This window comes from Struthio camelus, chromosome 9 (genome assembly GCF_040807025.1).
Source record: "Struthio camelus isolate bStrCam1 chromosome 9, bStrCam1.hap1, whole genome shotgun sequence".
Classification (NCBI taxonomy): domain Eukaryota; kingdom Metazoa; phylum Chordata; class Aves; order Struthioniformes; family Struthionidae; genus Struthio; species Struthio camelus.
This window is the reverse complement of record NC_090950.1, coordinates 27,642,305-27,661,277: the sequence shown is the minus strand read 5'-3', so window position 1 is coordinate 27,661,277 and position 18,973 is coordinate 27,642,305. Positions and strand designations below refer to the sequence as shown.

Here is an 18,973-nt window from a genome sequence, read left to right as displayed (position 1 = left end):
ATTTGTTCTAACCTCAGACTTTACCTCATGGGATCCTCAGCACCATTCATGCCATGGAGTTATGTTCAGTGGATCTGCTCATTTTATAACCTGCTGCTTATGAAAACTAGATGAATGGCATTTGCTGATTTTGCAAGAAAACAGAAACAAATCTCACTCACATTTACTTGGTAATTTCCACACATCATTTCCCCTATTAATACAAAAAAGAACCTGGATAGTGGTCCTGTAGATATATATAACATCTACAGTACTTCAAAACATACTCAGGGGCCTAGTGATTGCTTTCATACCTAGGCAATTCTGTACGTGCTGAATTCCTGAAAACTAAATAAAAACATTAATTCAGAAATAAGGTGGGTATATTGGGATTAAGTCCTAAAATTTGAAATGTGTTATTTTACTTAAAAAAAAAATTATTGCTTCAAAACCTGGCATTGTTTATGCAGGCAGGAACTTTGGGAGGCATAACATTGGATTTAAAAGCTCTTACTCAAGGAAAAAGCATTTTCCTGTGATCTTTCCATATGCATCTGTTCAGGTTTCTAGAGGTCATAACAATTCTACTCATTTTTTTCTTCTGCAGCCGCTGGGAAATGGCAAAACCATTATTTCCCCTAAATCCTGTTATTCATTTAGTAACTTGTAAATTCTTTGGTTTGTCAGTCTGATGCAAGTTTCAAAAGAGCCATGTCTGTGAGACTAAGGCAGTGTGTTTTCACCTTTGTACTGGTAGGATGCACAGGAGTAATTTAACTTACATAGTGAGGTTATTGGTAACGATACCTGTACACAGTTCTGGTGAACAAAAGCTTTCCAGGGGAAAATACAGATCTGAAGAATGAAATGTTTTATGAACACATGATTGAGTTGCTACACCTTTCTTTAGAATTAATTAATCTGTTCAAAACAGCCATGCTGCTGGAATGGGGTGCTTCATTGTTTCAGCTAAAATTACTTAATCTCAGAATTCTTCCAGATTTGTTTTTCACTCAAACGTTTGTTAAAAACACTAACTCTTAATGGCATATTTCAAATTAACTGAAAGAGTATTTGCTTCCCAGGAATACAAGCCTTTCACAAACCCTCATATCTTTTTGCATGCAGTGTTCTTTCCCCTATTATCTAGTAACTTAAACATGCAGAAGGAGAAGGAGGAGGCGGATACATTACCCCGGTGACGTCCATAACCTTAATAGCAGCAAGCTGTCCTGTTTTAACATGACGACCCTGCAAAAGAAGAACGGAGAAGTTCGTTCATTTTGCTTATCTAGCAATGTTTTGCTCAAAGCGAACAATATCCTTAAACAATCTCCTTGCTTTGGCAGCCCTCGCACATTTTTTGGTTTTTCAGGAGCATCTTCACAGCAGCCACGATGGGAAACCAATTCCCTTCCCTCCCTCCTGCCATCGCAATCAATTAGTGAGGGGCCTTTGACGCTTGCCCTGTTTTCCTGGCAAATGAGCGCTGGAAACGTCCTTTAATACTCAGCCACGCTGCCTGTCAAACAACAGCTCCAGGCCGCTCCTGAGCAAGGACCGTGACTTGGCTGTAAACAGTCTGCTGGATCTGTGATTATGGAAATACGCTCACCAAAGCAGACATACTTCTATGCACTAACTTCATTCCCTTCGTCTCTTGAAGCATGGCTGCACCCCGGCGCTCGTGGCTCCTGGGGACACACTACAGCACCCGCAGAGGCAGCCGCACAAGGGATAGGGGTCGCGTGCAAAGACAGCACAAGCCTAAAAGAAACACCCTGAAGACATCCACGCAGAAACAATAAGGACTAGAAAAATCCCATCGAATTTTCTTTTAGCCACCAGCCAAAATTAACTGTGCAACTGGGCAGATGAGCAACTAACACAGCTCAGAGACCCCGACCAGAGATCCCGAGTAACGCCAGGTACGTAGAGCCTCGCAAACCTCCTTCAAGGAAGGCACCAACGCACACTGTGCTCATTGACTTTTTTTTTGCCAAAGCTTAGATTAGCAGGCTAAAGAAGTCTTTAAAATCAGATTTGCGTTTTTGCTATTTAAATGATATCCACATTCAGCGCAGGCACAAATGGCAAGCATTCACTTACGTGAGATGCTCGGAAAGCCAGCCCAGCAACAGAAGCTCCCTTGTGCTGCAACGCATGGCAATGTGGATACATACTGGCTCTTTAGTTTTCAGCAACTGAAAAATTAGCAAAGCACTGCAAGAAACTGCCTGTTGGGTTGCGCTCAACTGCATTAATGCTAATAGAAAAATGACTGGAAGTGATGGGGAAAACTACAAAAGAGCATGAATTGTTGATGGTCTCTTAAAAACAAGAAAACTGCTATCAAGCAAGCAACAATTAGGAGCTGTTATGGTCAGAACTACTGGCAGATAACGTCATTACAGTTCAGAAACAATCCCTACTGGCAATGAAACAGAAAAGCTGAAGTTTAAAGAGGAGAATATGAAAGGACTCATTTTGCTGAGCTTTACGGCCTGCGAGGCGCAGTCGCTGCATGGCTGGGTCATATGCAAACCGCTCACTTTCTCATTATGCTCTACAGCACAATCTATTTCTGCACCTTAATAAAGCGCTTTTGCATTTCGCTCTGGGCTGACTTCCAGCCTTTCTTCCTCTCCCCAAAAATGAATCACACAACTTTATATCAAAATTGCTCCTGTCAAACAATCCTTGCTCCCTCGGTTTGAGAGCACACACTCAGCTTAGAAACCAGGAGGAATCAGAAGAAAAGATGCTGCTTCCCCAAGAAAACGTGGAAATATGGATTTCTGCAAGAACACCAGGAGGCAATGGGAAGTGTCCTTATTTTCCCAGTCATTTCTTACTGCAGGAGCATCCTAAGGCCCCATCGCACAAGCCACGAGACAGAGGACAGCAAATGGCAGCTCTCGCCCTGCAGAGTTTGTAATTAGAGGACGAAGGACAAGACGAGGAGCAGAGGTCGAGGCGGCACGTCACCGAGTCAGACAGCAGCGGAGCTAGGGTAAGAATACACATTCCCCAAATTGCAACCCTGCACGAGGCTCCCCTGACTACGCTGTCCCTCACCAGAGCTGGTCCTCCACAGGTCAGGTCCAAGCAAGATTCAGAGGCAGATCTACATCCCCCCAGTTTGCAGCTGAGCATCTCAGCTCCTCAAGGAGCTTATTTGCTCTTTCTCTCCAAGACCCCTCTGGGAGAGAGGCATGACATTGGGGGAAACATGAATACAGATGGGATTTGGCTTTAGGAGCTGCGTCCCCATCAGCCATCGCGTCCATACAGGGTGCAAGCAGCTGGAGCGCTTTGCCCCTGCAGAAGACCATCACAGGGCAAGCACTCGGCCTTTGTCCAGCAGCAAGTTCTGCAAATTGCACAAGCAAAACCGTCGCGGGAGAGAGGTCCAGCATCCCCGGCGAACGGCATGGCCCGGCACATGCTTGGGTGCACATGCGAGGAGAAACTGGAGCAAATGGGCAAGCGGGCACTGACAAGCCAGGCGAAGCACTCCCAGCAGAAACGAAGCCAAATTATCTGTCCTAACGGGATTTGGGGGAAAAGGAGGGAGGCGGAGCAAACATGGGGAACGAATGTTAATATGTGGATTTAAAATCAATGATCTAAGTTCCCCTTGCTATTAGACTGGAGCTATTCCTAATTTGCAATGTTACAGTGACAAAATTTGCTGCTTGCAAGGTGCTTCTTTAGGAGATGTGCTTTATGGTGAAGTTTTCTGGGCCCCTCCTGCAGGTCAGAGAAGATCCTTCACAGTGTCTTGCCTCTAGCAGGAACCCAGCACTGCCAGACACCGGCACTGCTTCCCCAACCCTTAGGATTTACAGGTACAAAAGCAGCGGCAGCTGGGCTCCAGGCTGCTGCAGGGCAAATCCGGCGCCGGCTGCAGAGCTGGCGGGGAGCACCACGCGGCATTCATGCTCTCCAAAGTTATCCCTTCAACAGGAAGCCAATTCACCCACCAGGGCTCCTCACTCATTTAATAACACTATTTATAAGTCCTGAGCACCGCATGGTCCAACAACGGAGAAGGAGCTTTGTTTTAAGCAGTGTAACATAAAGAAAAAAAAAAAAAGAGAGCTTGAATGAGGTTAAACGGAGGGTGACAACGAGCAAGCAGAGAGGGAAGAAATTCAGTGTTTCAAGCAATGTATTTGCTACCCAGCTTCATTCTGGATATCAACACCTCACTTTCCTGCCTCGTGTTTCTATCGTCTGTACTTTAAAAGAGATACTACTGATGATATAAAGCACCACAGTTTAAAGGGAATAGCTCCTGTGTAATGGCCAGTTAATTTTATGTGCTACTTTTTAAGGGGATCTAAGTAGCAAGAAAAAGGGGATATTAGCATTACCATCATGTAGCTCATAAAAATGGTCCCAGCATCTCTTCAAATACATTGTGCGAGCATACATTATCCCTATGCAGCAATTTATAAGTCAATGTTAAGGCCCACGGCTCTTAAATTCAGGATTGGATTCAAACGTTCTTGCTCTGTGCTGCAGAGTTTTAAAAGCGTCTATTTGAGCAAAATAAAGAAAAAAATTCCATATAAGGATTTGTTAGTTTAAGGATTCCCTTGTTTCAGATTTTAAAATCACAGCCACCTCACATCTTTGCACAAAAAGGTTTCATGACAACTGCCTACATTACTTTTTGTTCCCACTTAACCTGCTTATGCTCTGCTGCTTGTGTAAACTACGCTGCAGTGAAAAGAAGCAGCCTCCTGACAGCAGGACCTGGTGCTCTGAAAATCACAATGTAATTTGAAATACTAGGGCCATGCTTTCACAAGCAAGTTCTTCTCTGGATTTTCTCCTTCCAGAGGGAAGCTCCTTGCCCGCGCTGTGTGTGTGGCCCCAGGCCCTTGCGCGGGTGCATCGGACAGAGGGACGCAGGCGCAGGAACAAGGGGGCTGGAGAGGGGACGCGGCCCCTGGCCACAGCACAACTGGTACCAAACCTCTCAGCAGAGCCCTGGGTTTCCGGGGTGGAAACAGCCACGATGCCGACTGCACCTACAGCCTGCCCTCAACATTTACATGACACACAGAACAACACCTTTCCTAGCGGGACATTTGCAAGGCCATAGGTTTACGGCTGAAACTGAAGGTGAATCCCAAAGTAAAGGTGGGACAGCATTTACGGGATCTTACATGGTGAGTTTAAGCATTAAAAAGGATCTGAATTTACGTAAGCAAACAGAACCTACTTGCTGATCTGGCCCAACTCTAGGCAAGCTAACCAGGGGGACCTCCCTGGGCTGCGGGATGTGCAAGTTTCCCCTTCAGTGCCTCTCCCTGGGCTTCTCTGCTCAGAGCACAACCGCCGGCATGAGATAGCAGCTCCCGCGGCAGAAACCCCAACACCTTGCGCGCCCACACCGTGTTTCACCCAGGGATCTCACCCTGGCTCTTCTAAACGTTAATTAACTCAGCTTTGCAAGCAGTCCTGCAGGAGGAGAAGGTGTCATCATTCTCGTTTCACAGACTGGTAAATGCTGAAGCTGTGAAGTCGTGAGGTTCGAACACGCAAGGTCATGCAGCAAGTCAACGGAAGCGCTAAGAATAGACATGGGATGCCCTGACTCCCAGCCCTGTTCCTTTACCACTATCCCATAAACCTTGTAAATATTTACAGATGTAGGTAAGAACTTAATATTGTGCAAATGTTTACCAAAACAAAATAAAATGCTTTGAAACTTATGTTAATGTAAACCATGAGGGACACTTAGTCAGGCAAAAATCAGGCAAAGTAGAGCTCATAAGTATTTAGACTGGGAACTTCTAACACAGACCTGCTTTTCATATATTTTGTTTGCAGCGATGGATTATTTAGCCACATCCCTGCAGATTTTCACCCCAGTTTAGGGAGTCAGTGAAACTGCATTTCTCATTCCAGCTGTAAACGCTGATGTTAACTCTGTAATGACACAGCAGGGACATGATCAGACTACATGGCCGAAACCTCGGCTCCATTTCTACCTTCACCTGCTGCGCTCTTCATGGCCTGATCCTTATGTCCCTTAATTATAAATAAACTTTGCTTTTTAATGTGAGATACCTAATGCTCAGCATTAATACTCCCAATGAAACTATCAAATACAGCAATGTGTTTAGAAAACAGTTGATTTTCTTCGAAATGTAGGTATTCTTGCTTTTATAATACAGATACAAAAAGCATAGACAGGTTAGAGAGAGATGACGAAAACTGAAAGCGATAGATACAACACAGGAATAAAGTTAGCACAGTAACTTTACATATTACATGACAACAAGCCCTTCGTACAGCGTTAGCCACAAACCACATCCTGTGCATGTGGGGCATGCAGAAGTAAGTGCCTGTGCTCAGCAGTTCAAAACATGATCTCAAACACTCCTCTTCCTGCAGTGTCAGTGCTCGCTGTGACGGCACTTGGTTTCCCCGGAGGGCGCAACGGGAGCTGAGCTCAGCTGCTCTTTCAGCCACATGTAACATTTCTCTCAAAGTCAAGGCAAACTGAAAATTTTAATTAACGTGTGGCAAATGAGAAATCATCCAAGTATGAACTCTGGACTGGGGTAGCATCATTGACCAAGAAAAGTACCCACAAACCACCCACTGTGGAAGGATGGCACAGAGCACTGCTGAGAAAACCAAGCCCCTTACAAAGCTCACCTTTGAGAAAGCTGAAAAAAACACTGTCAAGTCAAAGCAAAGCACCAGTGGAGGTATCTCTTGGGCTCAAGAGAAGGGACTTTCTACTCGCGCAGGCAGTGGGAGGCCACGAGGAGACATGCCACCAAGAAGGTCAAAGGGGAGGGCAGAGGGTAGCAGCGTCCATGTGAGATTTCGGGCACAGAGGAGCTGGGTCCACGTCTGGTGGTGCAGGGGGATCACTCTTGATGAGGCTGAGGACTCTGGGTGCGATGCCAGGCCCCGCTCATCCCAGGCAAGCATCTGCTTTCTGCTCTTGGCTCCGCTCATCCCAGGCGAGCATCTGCTTTCTGCTCTCGGCTCAGCTCCAGCCAAGCTAGAACTTTCTTCATATTAACTACAATTGATGTTTAGCAACACGTACTGTAACTTTTATAACATACTTGTACCTCCATAGCCTCTGATCTAAAATTATTGGCATTTTCATTTTAAACTCTGCTAGAAGGGAGGCCTCTACACCACAAGCACCCAACGAGCGTGCCTAGCTCCCCATGCACCCTCTCGTGCCACGGCTGGCTCTGCCCCGCCATCCTTGCTTGCTCAGCAAGGATGTGCTTCAAAACAGGTAAGACTACAGATGCCTTGGGTCAGCTTGAAACCCCACTTCGTCCTACACAGCCGTCCTTCTCTGGCCTCTGCACTTCTCAGCAAGGGTGCTTCACACCACTTGCTGCCAGCCAGACGCTGCACCCACTCTGAAGTCTACAGTAGAGACCAAATTTAACACGTTTTGACTTTGTCTTCCTAAAAGTTAATTAGAAATCCTCTACATTTTCAAAACTCCCTCCTTTCTGGTACTTCTATGCTTCAGAGCTCACCCAGGAGATGACAGGGTCTGGCCACCCAAGGGCAACGACTTTAGGAAAACCAGGATCCTCTTGGAAGCACCCCCCCCCCACACACACAGTAAAAGCACTAGTGGTAATCACAATCGTCACCAGTGGAGGTATCAAAAGTCACTAGTCACTTCTGAGTAATCAGACTACAATACCTATGACATTTCTGAGGACAGGAGAAAGTGAAACTGAAGGAAGATCTTATGACAAGCACGAGACAATTATTGCAACCTTCTTTTATTTCGTCACCCTTCTAGCCTCCTGCTCGGTTCATAGCCTATGCTAACAGATTTCTGTCATCTTTCTACCTTCAGAAAAGGAGATAATTTGTTCTTTAGCAATTCATAACATTTTGTTCTAATGTCTTCTTTATCTCTTTGTATTGTTCTGGATTTTCCATGGTATTATCTCCTAGAATATATTTATTGTAACCTTTTTACTTCAGCACTTCCAGACGACCCTCCTCCTTGGTAGCAGCTTGGACTTTTTAGTTCTGCATACCAGTGAATTGCTGTGAGAGCTTGTCATACCTTCGGAGGTCTGCGCAATACAGAAGAATGTTGCATCTGTTACAAAAATGCTCCCCCCCCCCCTTTTTAAACAAAATCCCATGGATCTAGCTTTCCTGGAGACTGAAAGCTTTTCTGTAAGCGAGAAGCAGGGTGCAGTGCTCCTCGCAGACCTCCACGGCTGTGGTCCTCTCCTGCCCTCCCTGTGTGTGCTGCCTCCCACTGGATAACTGATCTAAAGACGCCGCGGGAGCGGAAGACAAAAGCAGAGCATCACTGGGTGAAGCTACAAAGGGAATTTTGCCTTAAGACTTTAAGGAGATCTGGCAGAGCTTTAAATATATTGCACCAATGTAGTGTCTTGGCTTGTACAGATAATGTAAAGAAAACAGAGCAGAGTATTAGACCCGATACTGTTACTTCAAATAAATGGATTTATTTCCCCCATTCCCCAATTGGAGCATTGTATAACCTACTCCCCGGGGCTGGATGAGCATAAGACACCCCAAGCCTGCTCGGACACCTCCCTGACTGCTGCAGGGAGCGGGATGGTGCTTCAGGGGGTCTGCTCACCGAAGCAGCGACGCAGTCAGCGCTCAGGACACACTTGTTTACTGCTGAAGACACAAGTTTTGCAGTGAGACACAAAACTGATGCTGCAACTCCCTCTTCTTCCGGAGGAAAATAAGAGTTGGGGAGGCGGCAGAGGGGTGAGCGGGCCAGGGAGCCCAGGCTGACGCGAGCAGGACACGCGTCCTCACCACGCTTGGCCCTCCCACCGCTGCTCTGGCCTGGCTCCAAGCAGCTGCTTTTCAGCAGAGGCTCCCAAGGTTTCCAACACACAAACCCCTTCTTGTACCTTCCTGCTCCTCTCCCCAAGCAGGTTTGATGCCCGGCTACATTAAGTCCTGGCTGAACAGCTAGACTTACTTTCATCTTCATAAATCCAGCACTGTGTTACAGACATCATGATGGCTGTGATGATGTAAAACAAATAGGAGGAAAGAAGAAGTACTAAAGCATTTTCCCCCTCTCTGGATTTGCTGTCAAGGTTCGCTTGGGTATAAACCCACATTTCAGCCTCAAGATTACTCAAGTGCAAACTTCAAAGCTGCCACAGTTTTTAATGAAACGTTCATCTGAGCATAAATTTATGCTTCTAAATACTTATAAAATGCTATATCAACTATCACTAACTTGATAACATCAAACACTAAGCCTAATTTCTGTGCATGAAGCAGGCACTGGGAGTTCTTCTTGAAAGGTTGTGGTCCCCACACTCCATAAAACACAGCAGACCGGCACATTACGAGAGCATTGGCAAATGCCTTTCAACAGCAATTGATGCGTTCAAGTGTTTCCAGACCAGGCATTTGGGCACGTATTTATTAAGTAGAAGCGTTCACTGATGTGCCGTCTCTCTGATGGGGGTTGCTAGAGGTCTGTACGAGAGGTGTCCTTGCTTGCACTGCAGGCAGCAGATCAGACACCAAGAGCCGCTTCCAGGAGCTCAAGAGCAACCCAGTGAGGCACAGCCACGCCGGGACAAGTCTCACTCCCAACATGAAGGAGGAATAGCATTTGCCTTGCCACAACAGACCCGATGCTTTTCATTCGTAAAGCGTTTGGGAGAGTTTTGTCTGTGGACGCATGCCAAAGGTCCTCCTGGGGCTCCTTCATGCATGCCGTGATCTTGCACGCGTTACAGAAAGGAGCCTTTCGAGTTATCCCAGTTTTCCAAAGGGAGAAATGCGAAGCAGTCCACTGCTTGCCAAGCCTGACTCGGTAGGTCAGCTACAGGAACGTAACCTCGGCCTAAAAGTTATCACTAATACACAATAACTGCATGTGCTGGCCCAAAATTCAAGTCCATATCCTCCAAGACAGAAAAAAGAGAATCGCTTTTTTTGTTGTTTTGTTTTTTTGCTGTTTTGTTTTTTTGCTTGCACAAGCATGAATTACACTTTTCCACAACAAATTACTGCAAGGCCTGAATACCCAGAAATTTTTTTTACCATGTTTACATAATTTCTTCTACTGTCTGCTCCTATACATGTAACAAAACATCTGACCAACGGCCTGCCCAAATCAGTACAAGACAGACCGACAGAACTGGCCTTCGCTTGACGAAGGCAAAGTTCTTATTTCATGTGGCACCCACCAGAGCCAGGCAGAGCATGGCTACTCCAGAAGTCATCTCTTATGGCCTAAACCTCCCTGACAGCGCGCTCGACCTCTAAGGCCCACCACCACACACACGTTATCCCTATAGCAGCATTTCACAGAGCAGCTGTGTTACAGGTCTCGGACTCTGAAGTAAAGCACTTCAGATTCAGCTGCCATTTTACAAAGTCATCCGTCATGTAACGTGTACACGTTAAAATAAGCAGGATTAGGGTGCTCTTACAAGCACTTCAGAAATTTTGACACTGAGGGTCTTGCTGAGAACAGAACACAAAGTTATCCTACGTAGCTGACCAAGAGGAGTCTGAAAAAACCTTTGTTTTGTACAGAAATCTTGGTAAACTGAGACAAATAACACAGGATGTCTTATAAAAGTCCAAAATTTTTCACTTTGGCAAGACAGAAGCCTCCAACTAATTTCCTTCCGTTACATTTTCGCTTAGTTAAAATAACAAGCCGAGGCCTGCAATCCAACAACTGCCATTTTTACCGGCCAATTTCTGTCTCTAAATTGCTCTGTTGTTAAACAATACATCCTTGACACCATTAAGACCAAAACCTGCAAAGTCTTTCTACAACCGAAATAGCACAGGACTTCACAATTTTTGCCAGATGAGAAGTCATCAGTTAATTTTTCTACATTCACATATTATTTACTACCTATTGCAAATTCTTTGTTAAGCCCTATTTCTGCAGATTGTAAATTAAAGACGTTCATTGAGATTACAGGAGTGGAGTCTTACGTTTGCAGCACCCCGGCTCTGCGTTCAAAACCTTCTGCACGGAGCTTGTCCATGAAGAATGAGAACTTCACATGGGTCTCTGGTCCTGGTTCAACCAACTCCTGGTTTTCCTGTAGCTTAAGGCAATTTAGGGACCTGGTCCAAGAATTTTTAGCACTAAGGCACTTTAGGACTAAGGCACTAAAAATTGCACGCAAATTTTTCTGGGAGAAGTGCTATCAACGGAAGCACATTTATCACAGTGAGAAACCTGGAAGGGAATAGGAGGCTCATAATGCAATTTTAAGATATGCTGCCACTGCTTAGGCCTCTAGCTGACAATCACAGCACGCATGCATACTCTGCTATTGGGATTGAAACTTAAACTCATTTTCTATGGCTTTGGATGCTTTAAGATAGCCAATGATATCTGAAAGAACCATTATTTATGTTTTGTAGTGCTCTGTGTCTATATTCACTATGTTCACTTGAGCACCACCACCAACTACTCAAAGACACCAATGTTGACAAACACTGGAGTGTGCCTCACAATAAAATTACAAAGTGCTTGATGTGCATCCTAGCTGTCATCCTGCATCAAATTAGACCATTTAATAACATTCAGTGTGATTCGGCTTTACAAAGTACGGGCACATTTATATACTTCTCAGTTTCCCACTGAAAAGGATCGTGAGGGTACCAGAAAAAAAATCCTCAAACTACTTTAAAGGGGCTAAAATACTTATCCACGGAAAAACAGGCTTTTCTTAGTATGAAAATTCAGCAACCTGCAAAAGAAGCTGTTCTTATAAATGCTGTACTCTAGCTTTTCACTTGGTTTACAAGTCTCTTAAAACTTGTCTGAAATAAATCCATGTGTTTGAGAAAGCAATTAAAACATCAGATACTCTAAATATCAGGTCAGCATAAGAAAAAGTGAGTCATATAACAGGATGGGAAATATGTAAAATATTTATTTTACAAGGAGTAAGATATCTGTTCAATTAAATGAGTAATCACGGGCCAAACCATATTGTTCTGGCTTGCGCTTAACCCCAGCAGCTTGCAAGGGGATTTCAAGGAAACGTGCTCAGCTCTGAGGTCTGGTCCCTATGGAAAGAGAGCCCTGAGCAGGCACAAGTTATACACAGGCCTTTCCAAAGAGCAGAACAGGACAGCTCCTCAGCGGCATCTAAAAACCAGGGTCACGTGGCGATGCACAGAGGAACCGGGTGAGGCTAATCCTCTGTTCAGCAGCTCCCGCGGCACCGCATTAAGGCTGGCCAAGGCACTACGGGATCCCAGGATCCCTCTCCTTCACGCAGGTGGAGGGGGCTCAGGAGGAGCGCGTTCCCAGCCAGGTCCCGTGCCTGCCCGGTATGAGACTCTCCAGAGATCATCCCGACTCGCAAGACCCCTGCAGAACTGGGATCGGGTCCTGCGCCTATTGCCAGGCCGTGCAGCCCCGTGGTTACTGCCTTTCAGCCAAACCTTGCAATAAAATTTCCCCTATTTCCAGTGAGAGCTTCTGGCACCATTTTGGAGAGGAATAGCGTGACCACAATATAGGGGTAATCATAATGACAGTGTATTTCTCTGCCACTTCAAACATGCCCACCTCTCTGTCATGTCTCAGTATTTCAGAACTATTTTTCAGTGCTTCAGAGCAACCCTGTCGCCGCAAGAAAGTTAAGGACATGACGAACTTCATGCAATTCCTTTGAACTCAGGAGAAATTCCACCTACTTGAAGGACCTATCTGAATCAGAGCTGCAGAACAAAAATAAAGGATTATCAGGAACAAGTCTGACTTGTTCCGTGCGGACATACAAGCGGGCTGTGGGGGCCAAGAGGGTCTGTGCAGCAGATCTGGACTGCCCAGGGGCAACAGCGAGGTTTTGGCAGCGAGAGGGCAGTAGCAGAGGTACAAAGATCTGCTCCTCAGGCTGCGCGGAGAAGGGTGCTTACGGAGCTACCTATCACCTGCTCCCTTCAGGCTTCAACACACTCTCTGCAGGTGGCATCCTCCCACAGACACAACATTCCTGTCACTCTTTGAAACCAGAAATTGAAAATCTGTGGAAAAGATAAAATAGAACATATAACCACTCAACATCTTATTTGCTGGCAAAACGATGTTTCCAACATTCTTTCTGCATCGTCCTGACCTCTCCTGGAGCAAGCTGGTTGCTCACGTGCGTGAAGCTCTCTCCCTCCAGCCAACCTGATGCCTTTCCCTTGGGGCGCTTTAGGAGACCACAAGATCTTCACAGAGCAGGACAAGTAGACATTTCACTCATATCTGATCATATTTACATCTTCTCCAACCTTTTAAGAACTCAAACCCTGGAAAACCTTTCAAAAAACTCAAAGAGAAAAAAACAAATAGAGCAGATTTTTCTTATTTCCCTCAGCTAGGTGTTTTTATTAATACTTTATAGTTTGTACTGAACAACTTATGCCTTGGAAAAGCATAAATCCTCTCCTAGCATAGATGTCCCTAATTGTATGAGGCCAAACTAACGCTCCTTGTTGACCGAACAAGGCTGACCTTTGCATTGAAGTATTTCTAATCCTCTGTATCAATTCAAAATATGACGGGAGCCATACATTTGGGAGGGCCAGAATTCCATTACTGCAGCTGCACAACTTCTGACATTAAGTAAAGAAGGCAGGATTATTAGATTAGCAAACTGAATTGCTAAATTAGCATATTATTCAGCTCCACAAATAACACTATTTATAGCACATAAGTGAACAGTACAATAACGAAATGCATCCCTTATTTCAGTGCTCGCATTTACGTTGTCCCCTTTCTTTCTTTTAGTTCAAGCAAAGGAGAAGACTGGAAACAGCAGCCTTTCCATGGCTCTAAAAGAACCGAGAGGTCGGGAGGTTCTGGCTGCTGTTGCTTTTACTCTCAGGAGATACCTCAGTGACAGAGACAGGCACATGAACCCCTCTGAGATAAACACAAAGTGGACTGCCTCTAGCGCGCTAAACGCGTGAAGACCCCCACATCTAAATTAGTTATTTATGGTGGTCCTAGCAGCTGAAGCAAGCACTACGTGGTGGCATTTTCAAACATGAACATTTGCTCTTTCTGTGAAAAGGAAAGTACATTTGCAGTACATAGGAACCAACATCACTCTCCTAAAGGAGATCAAAGCCTCCAGAAGAGCAGCTCTAAGCTAGACGATGAGGTGCCTCAGTATAACAGCATGGAGCAGAGAGCAACAGAGATCGACAACAGAATGCAAGTACTTAGAAATCAGCTTTCAGGAGCAGTCTGTGGAAAACTGAGGCAATCCTGCCAAAGGAAGAAGCAAAGATGTTCCTGACAAAGAGCAATGTATAAAGGAAGGCAGAAAAGCCCCTGTGCCTTGTTAAAACAGCCCCGGAGCTGGTCCCACACTGAAGGCAACGAGAGTTTTCCCAGTGACTCAAAAGGAGCATCCGTGGGCATGAAGGACAAGAGGACGTAGTTGGCTCTAAGCAACCAGTGCTGGACCCCTGTCACTTCCCAGGCCCTCTGAGCTTTGCTCCCTTGTGCATCACAGCAGCCGTGGTAGCACCATGGGCAAAGCCACGGCACTCAGCACGCTCCTTCACCGCTCTGCCCCAGCGACACTCCTGCCGCACAGCCTGGACTTCCTTTCACCTCCGGCTCCCGTCTCCCATGCTTCTCTCTCAGTGCTGGAAGTGCACATTTTTGAGGCTAAAAGAAGGCAGTACAGTCTGTTCCCAATAGCATTAGTTCATGACAGCCATGTTATTACCACCCTTTAACACCCCCACTGTGCTTCTGTTTCATATCACTGCCTATTCAACATTGCAGTATTCATAACTAAAATTAAATCTCAATTTAAGAGCCCCACAAGGAACCCTTTTACAAAGGCCGCATTTCTGATAACAGCACCAGATTGCTCCTTCCAGCAGAAGCCCTGGGAAGCATTGAAATGAGGATAGAGCAGCACTTCCCACGGTGCTCCGGGTGCTGGCGGGAGCGCCGGGACCAGCAGGCCTCCTGAACGGAGCCACTTTGCTCCTGAGAGTGGCTGTGTCACGCTGCGGGCCTGGAGGAGGACTTGGCCAGGTTGTACTGGAGGTGATGAAGTGCTAATCTGTCCCAACTGCTGATGCCCCTCAAGGCCCTCTCTGTCTCTGCTTGATGTGGAACGGGGGCCCACCACAAAACAAACCAGCCAGAATTGGACTATTTCATCTGAATGTTTCAGTCATTGCGGACACAGGGCAGGACCACCAAGCGCACCGGAACGGGCTACCTGCGTTTCCTCCAAAGTGAGTCGGGAGCTTTAATATCTGCAAAGGACAGGCAGCAGCTCGACTTCTGTCTGTCCTTGTACCGGATCCCACTCCCTCAGCTGGATGAAAACCCGTCTGCCCGACGGCCAGGCTTTCTGTAGGCTAGCAGAGCAAACCGGCCTTACCAGTGCCGGAACCTGTTTTTCAAAACCCAAACTGCCAGGACCACCCTGCCAGCTGCAGGGTACCAGTTCTTGTCACAAGCGCAGCTGGCTCTGTGCAGAACACAGCACCTGATATCCTCTGGCACCAGGGAGCTTTCCATGCCCTTCCCCGTAATTACCAGGGCTGCTCATCAACTCGGGTAATGGGGAACGCAGGCTATACTATTTTCACCTGCTTGCCAACACACTGAGAGTAACCAGCAGGAGTTATTTCCACAGTATTCAGCAGCAGGGAAGTGTCCCAAATATTAAAGATTAAAAGCTCTTTAAATCCTCACGTAAACATACACAAATATATATATATACACAAAAATTAAACCCATAGCAATTTATTTAAAAACAGAATGCAAGTCTCATCTTGTAGGCTTTTCATGATTGAAACATCTGGATTAAAAATGAAGAAGCACATTTATCTGCTTTGGAAACAGACCTAGCCTCCTGCAGTGCTGTGCCCGAAGCTTCGCCATGGCTCAGGGCCATGAGTAAGGTCTCTATCCCAGAAAGTGCTTCAATAGTGTCACTGCTGTTTTCCTCTGTAGTTTCTGTAGTCCCTTCAAAGTGATCACTCCTAACACTCTCCCTGCTGTGGGGGAGACAGGGCTTAATACTTGCAAACAAGCACTGCATCCTCTGTGGCTGGCACTGTATCCCAGAGCACCTGACAAATGGTAGGTGTCTATTAGTCTCCTCAGGCGTTCGGTACTCCATTTATTTTTGCCACCCTTTAAACAAGGCTGGATTTTGACACATAAGAGTTTTACCTGCTCTTTAATCCAGGCCCAAACTTGGTGACCGTACTGCAAACTCTAGCTTAGGGAAAAAATGGCCCTTATGGAGAAAACACTACACATGCTGATAGGAATGTGGTTTCTTGAAACACCTCTTCAGTGCCATCTGCTTGGCTGCAGATCTAGTTTCATAGTAGCAAGATCCAAGTTTGGAGGTGGCATGTAAAGTGCAAGGTGGTTTTTCAACCAACAACAACACTGGAGAAGAACCTCCCAGAGCCACCTCTTGGGAAGCTGCACCATTCAGTTGCACCTCCTGCCCCTCTGACAGGTACTTAAAACTGATGGAGATCCATAATTGCGATTTTTTAAGGAGTTAATGACATTGCAGGCAGCGATAACTGTATTTAGGCCCCAGGCCCCGTGTGCATCGTGGAGAGCAACCTGTCCACCCGCAGTTCGGGCTGCTTCAGGTCAGGGGCTCTTGCCTCTTGATTTCATGGGCAAACGTGTGTGTCCCACAGCAGCTGTTGTTACAGGAAAACCTGCACAGAAACAAGCCTTACACCCAGTGCCCCGAGCACACAATAATTTGACCAGAGTCTCTGAGCACTTTAAAAGCAACCAATTTTCTTCATTACCCACAGGAAACAGGGTGAGAGCAACAGTCTCAGATGTGGCACAAGTAACCCATTGCATGATATGAATGATGCATGTTTTTGTCCCTGTGCAAGGAAAACAGAGTACGAAGGAAAGTCTGAATCTACTCCCATGATTACCTCTGACCATTTAGTCCAGAAAATTCAACTCCACAGCTGTGGAGGTTTTTCCATGAAGGGCTTCCATTGGATTCAATGCCTAAATTATCAAAGGCACAGAAAGGCCATGCCCAAAGCAACGTGACCTACCCAAGCTGACTGAGCAGCCTAGCTTGCTTTTAGAGCCCCTGTACTTCCCATTCCTCAGTTTCTCCCTCTAATCGCAGGGCAGTATTTTTTATCCTCTTTCACAACAGCACAGCATGGCTGCCTGTGCGTCCACCACGCTGTCCCATGGTCCTGCCTTTCTTCCACTGGGTAAAGAGAAAGGTGCAGGTGACCTGGAGACACGAGCATGGTGCTCTTCCCCTCTCGGCATGTCTCCTCTGAGACCAGACTCCTTGCCCATGTGACAGCCCTGCAGGCCAGGACCACAGGCGGCCAAAACCTGTGACAGGAGGGCTTCAGACCTCCCACCGCAGCAGCACTCCCTTCTCACTGAGACCTGGAGCTTCACCTGCTGCTGCAAAGGCTCCCCCAGCAACGGCATGGGCAGTGCCCAGGCACCTCACCAAAGCTGCACTAAGAGTTGACTCTGGGCCGAAAGTTGTTTCGCCAGCTTATCCAGGATGAATTCCTGGGGTCCCTGCTTGGATCTCTCCAGACGTGGTAACATCATGCTTCAGCAGACAGCAGTAAGGCAGCTAACTGGGGGCTTGCATGCTGTTTGGAGCCAGGCAGCTCTTGGCAATGTCAGCATCTGGAGGCCACAGCTCTCAGCTCTGCCCCCTGCCAGCTGCCCCACATCTCATCTGAACCTTTCTACTGATTTACAGAAAGGCACCTGAATGTAGTATCCACTGAGCACTTTCTGTGCGATAAAGCCTAAAAAGCCTCAAATCAAGGAGAAATTTGGACTGAATTTTTGAGGTTCAGTTCCCTCACTGGTAACGGCTGAAGCTGCACAACAGGAGCCTGGACGTTTGTCTGGTACCCAGAATAAAGCTCTAAGGAAGCCATCCTTACAACCTACCAGCTTTCTATTGCCTGTCTCCCTGACTCTCTAGCCCCAATTAACGCTTGGATCTGGTCAGATCTAACTATCTTGATTCTCAGCCATGTGGCAAAGCTGACTGGCTTCTAAGCCAATGCATAAATTCAGGTTTCCCACATTCATTCATCATAAGAAAGATTGCAAGTGCTGGTCTCCAAGTGCCCATTGCCAGTGTTCAGCAAAACAGAAATTGAAATAACAGGAGCAAGCTGGTAAACGTACTCATGTTTCACAGGGCTTAGGACAGAATGCCACAACTGCCAGAAGCTATAACGTGTATCTCTCAGGGTGACTTAGATCTTGGTGTTAGGAAAATAAGTACCAGAACGACGTAAGTAACCCCAGATCTAATGCTATCAAGGGCTGAGGCACTATCCGAAGCCCAAGGAGATGGACTCTATAACCCCAGATGCTGCAGACCTTGTGTTGCACGTTTCTACCTATGTCAGCTCAAATATCAATTTAAAGCTTCACACGTTTGAAAGCAGATGGGCATCAGATTCCCTTTTATCCAGAGCTGCCTCCAGGGTCTTTTTCTGCCCTGAGCAGCCTTGACAACTTACTGTCTGTCCTATCCTGCTCCAAGTCTCTTACTGTCAGTAGTCAATAAAAATTTTGCACTGCCTATGTTGAACTGATTTAAAAGACCCAGCCATGCCTACAGCAATAGTATGTGATATCAATAGTAATATGGTGCATAGAGCTACATCAACAGTAACAAGGCTTTTATGCTGTCCTCTGCTTTAAGGAAGTCAGGTATTGGGTAGCAAAGTTTTAGAACAGCTTATTGGAAAAGGAAGCCCAAAATATGACATTCAGACTCTTTATCCTTACATTCGCTTTATGTATGTCACATATGCATTCACTGCTTTGTCTGGGACAAAGATGGGATTTTGCATCCTGACTCTGAGCACAGTTCTACTGTAGCTTACCTTCTAAGACAGTCTGTGCTGGGTAGGATCAATGGAGCTGACGAGTAGATTAAAGTGCATT

The 18,973-nt window shown here is 46.2% G+C and overlaps 1 protein-coding gene across 7 annotated transcripts in view; it reads right to left on the bottom strand.

Moving 5' to 3' along the window:
• Positions 1-18,973, bottom strand: part of TNIK (TRAF2 and NCK interacting kinase) — a 204,632-nt gene that overhangs the window by 91,906 nt on the left and 93,753 nt on the right. For all 7 annotated transcript variants that reach the window (XM_068955072.1, XM_068955074.1, XM_068955075.1 and 4 more), the window contains exon 3: positions 1,174-1,230. In XM_068955072.1, the coding sequence (XP_068811173.1) occupies positions 1,174-1,230 (57 nt within the window). The remainder of the gene's footprint in view (positions 1-1,173; positions 1,231-18,973) is intronic.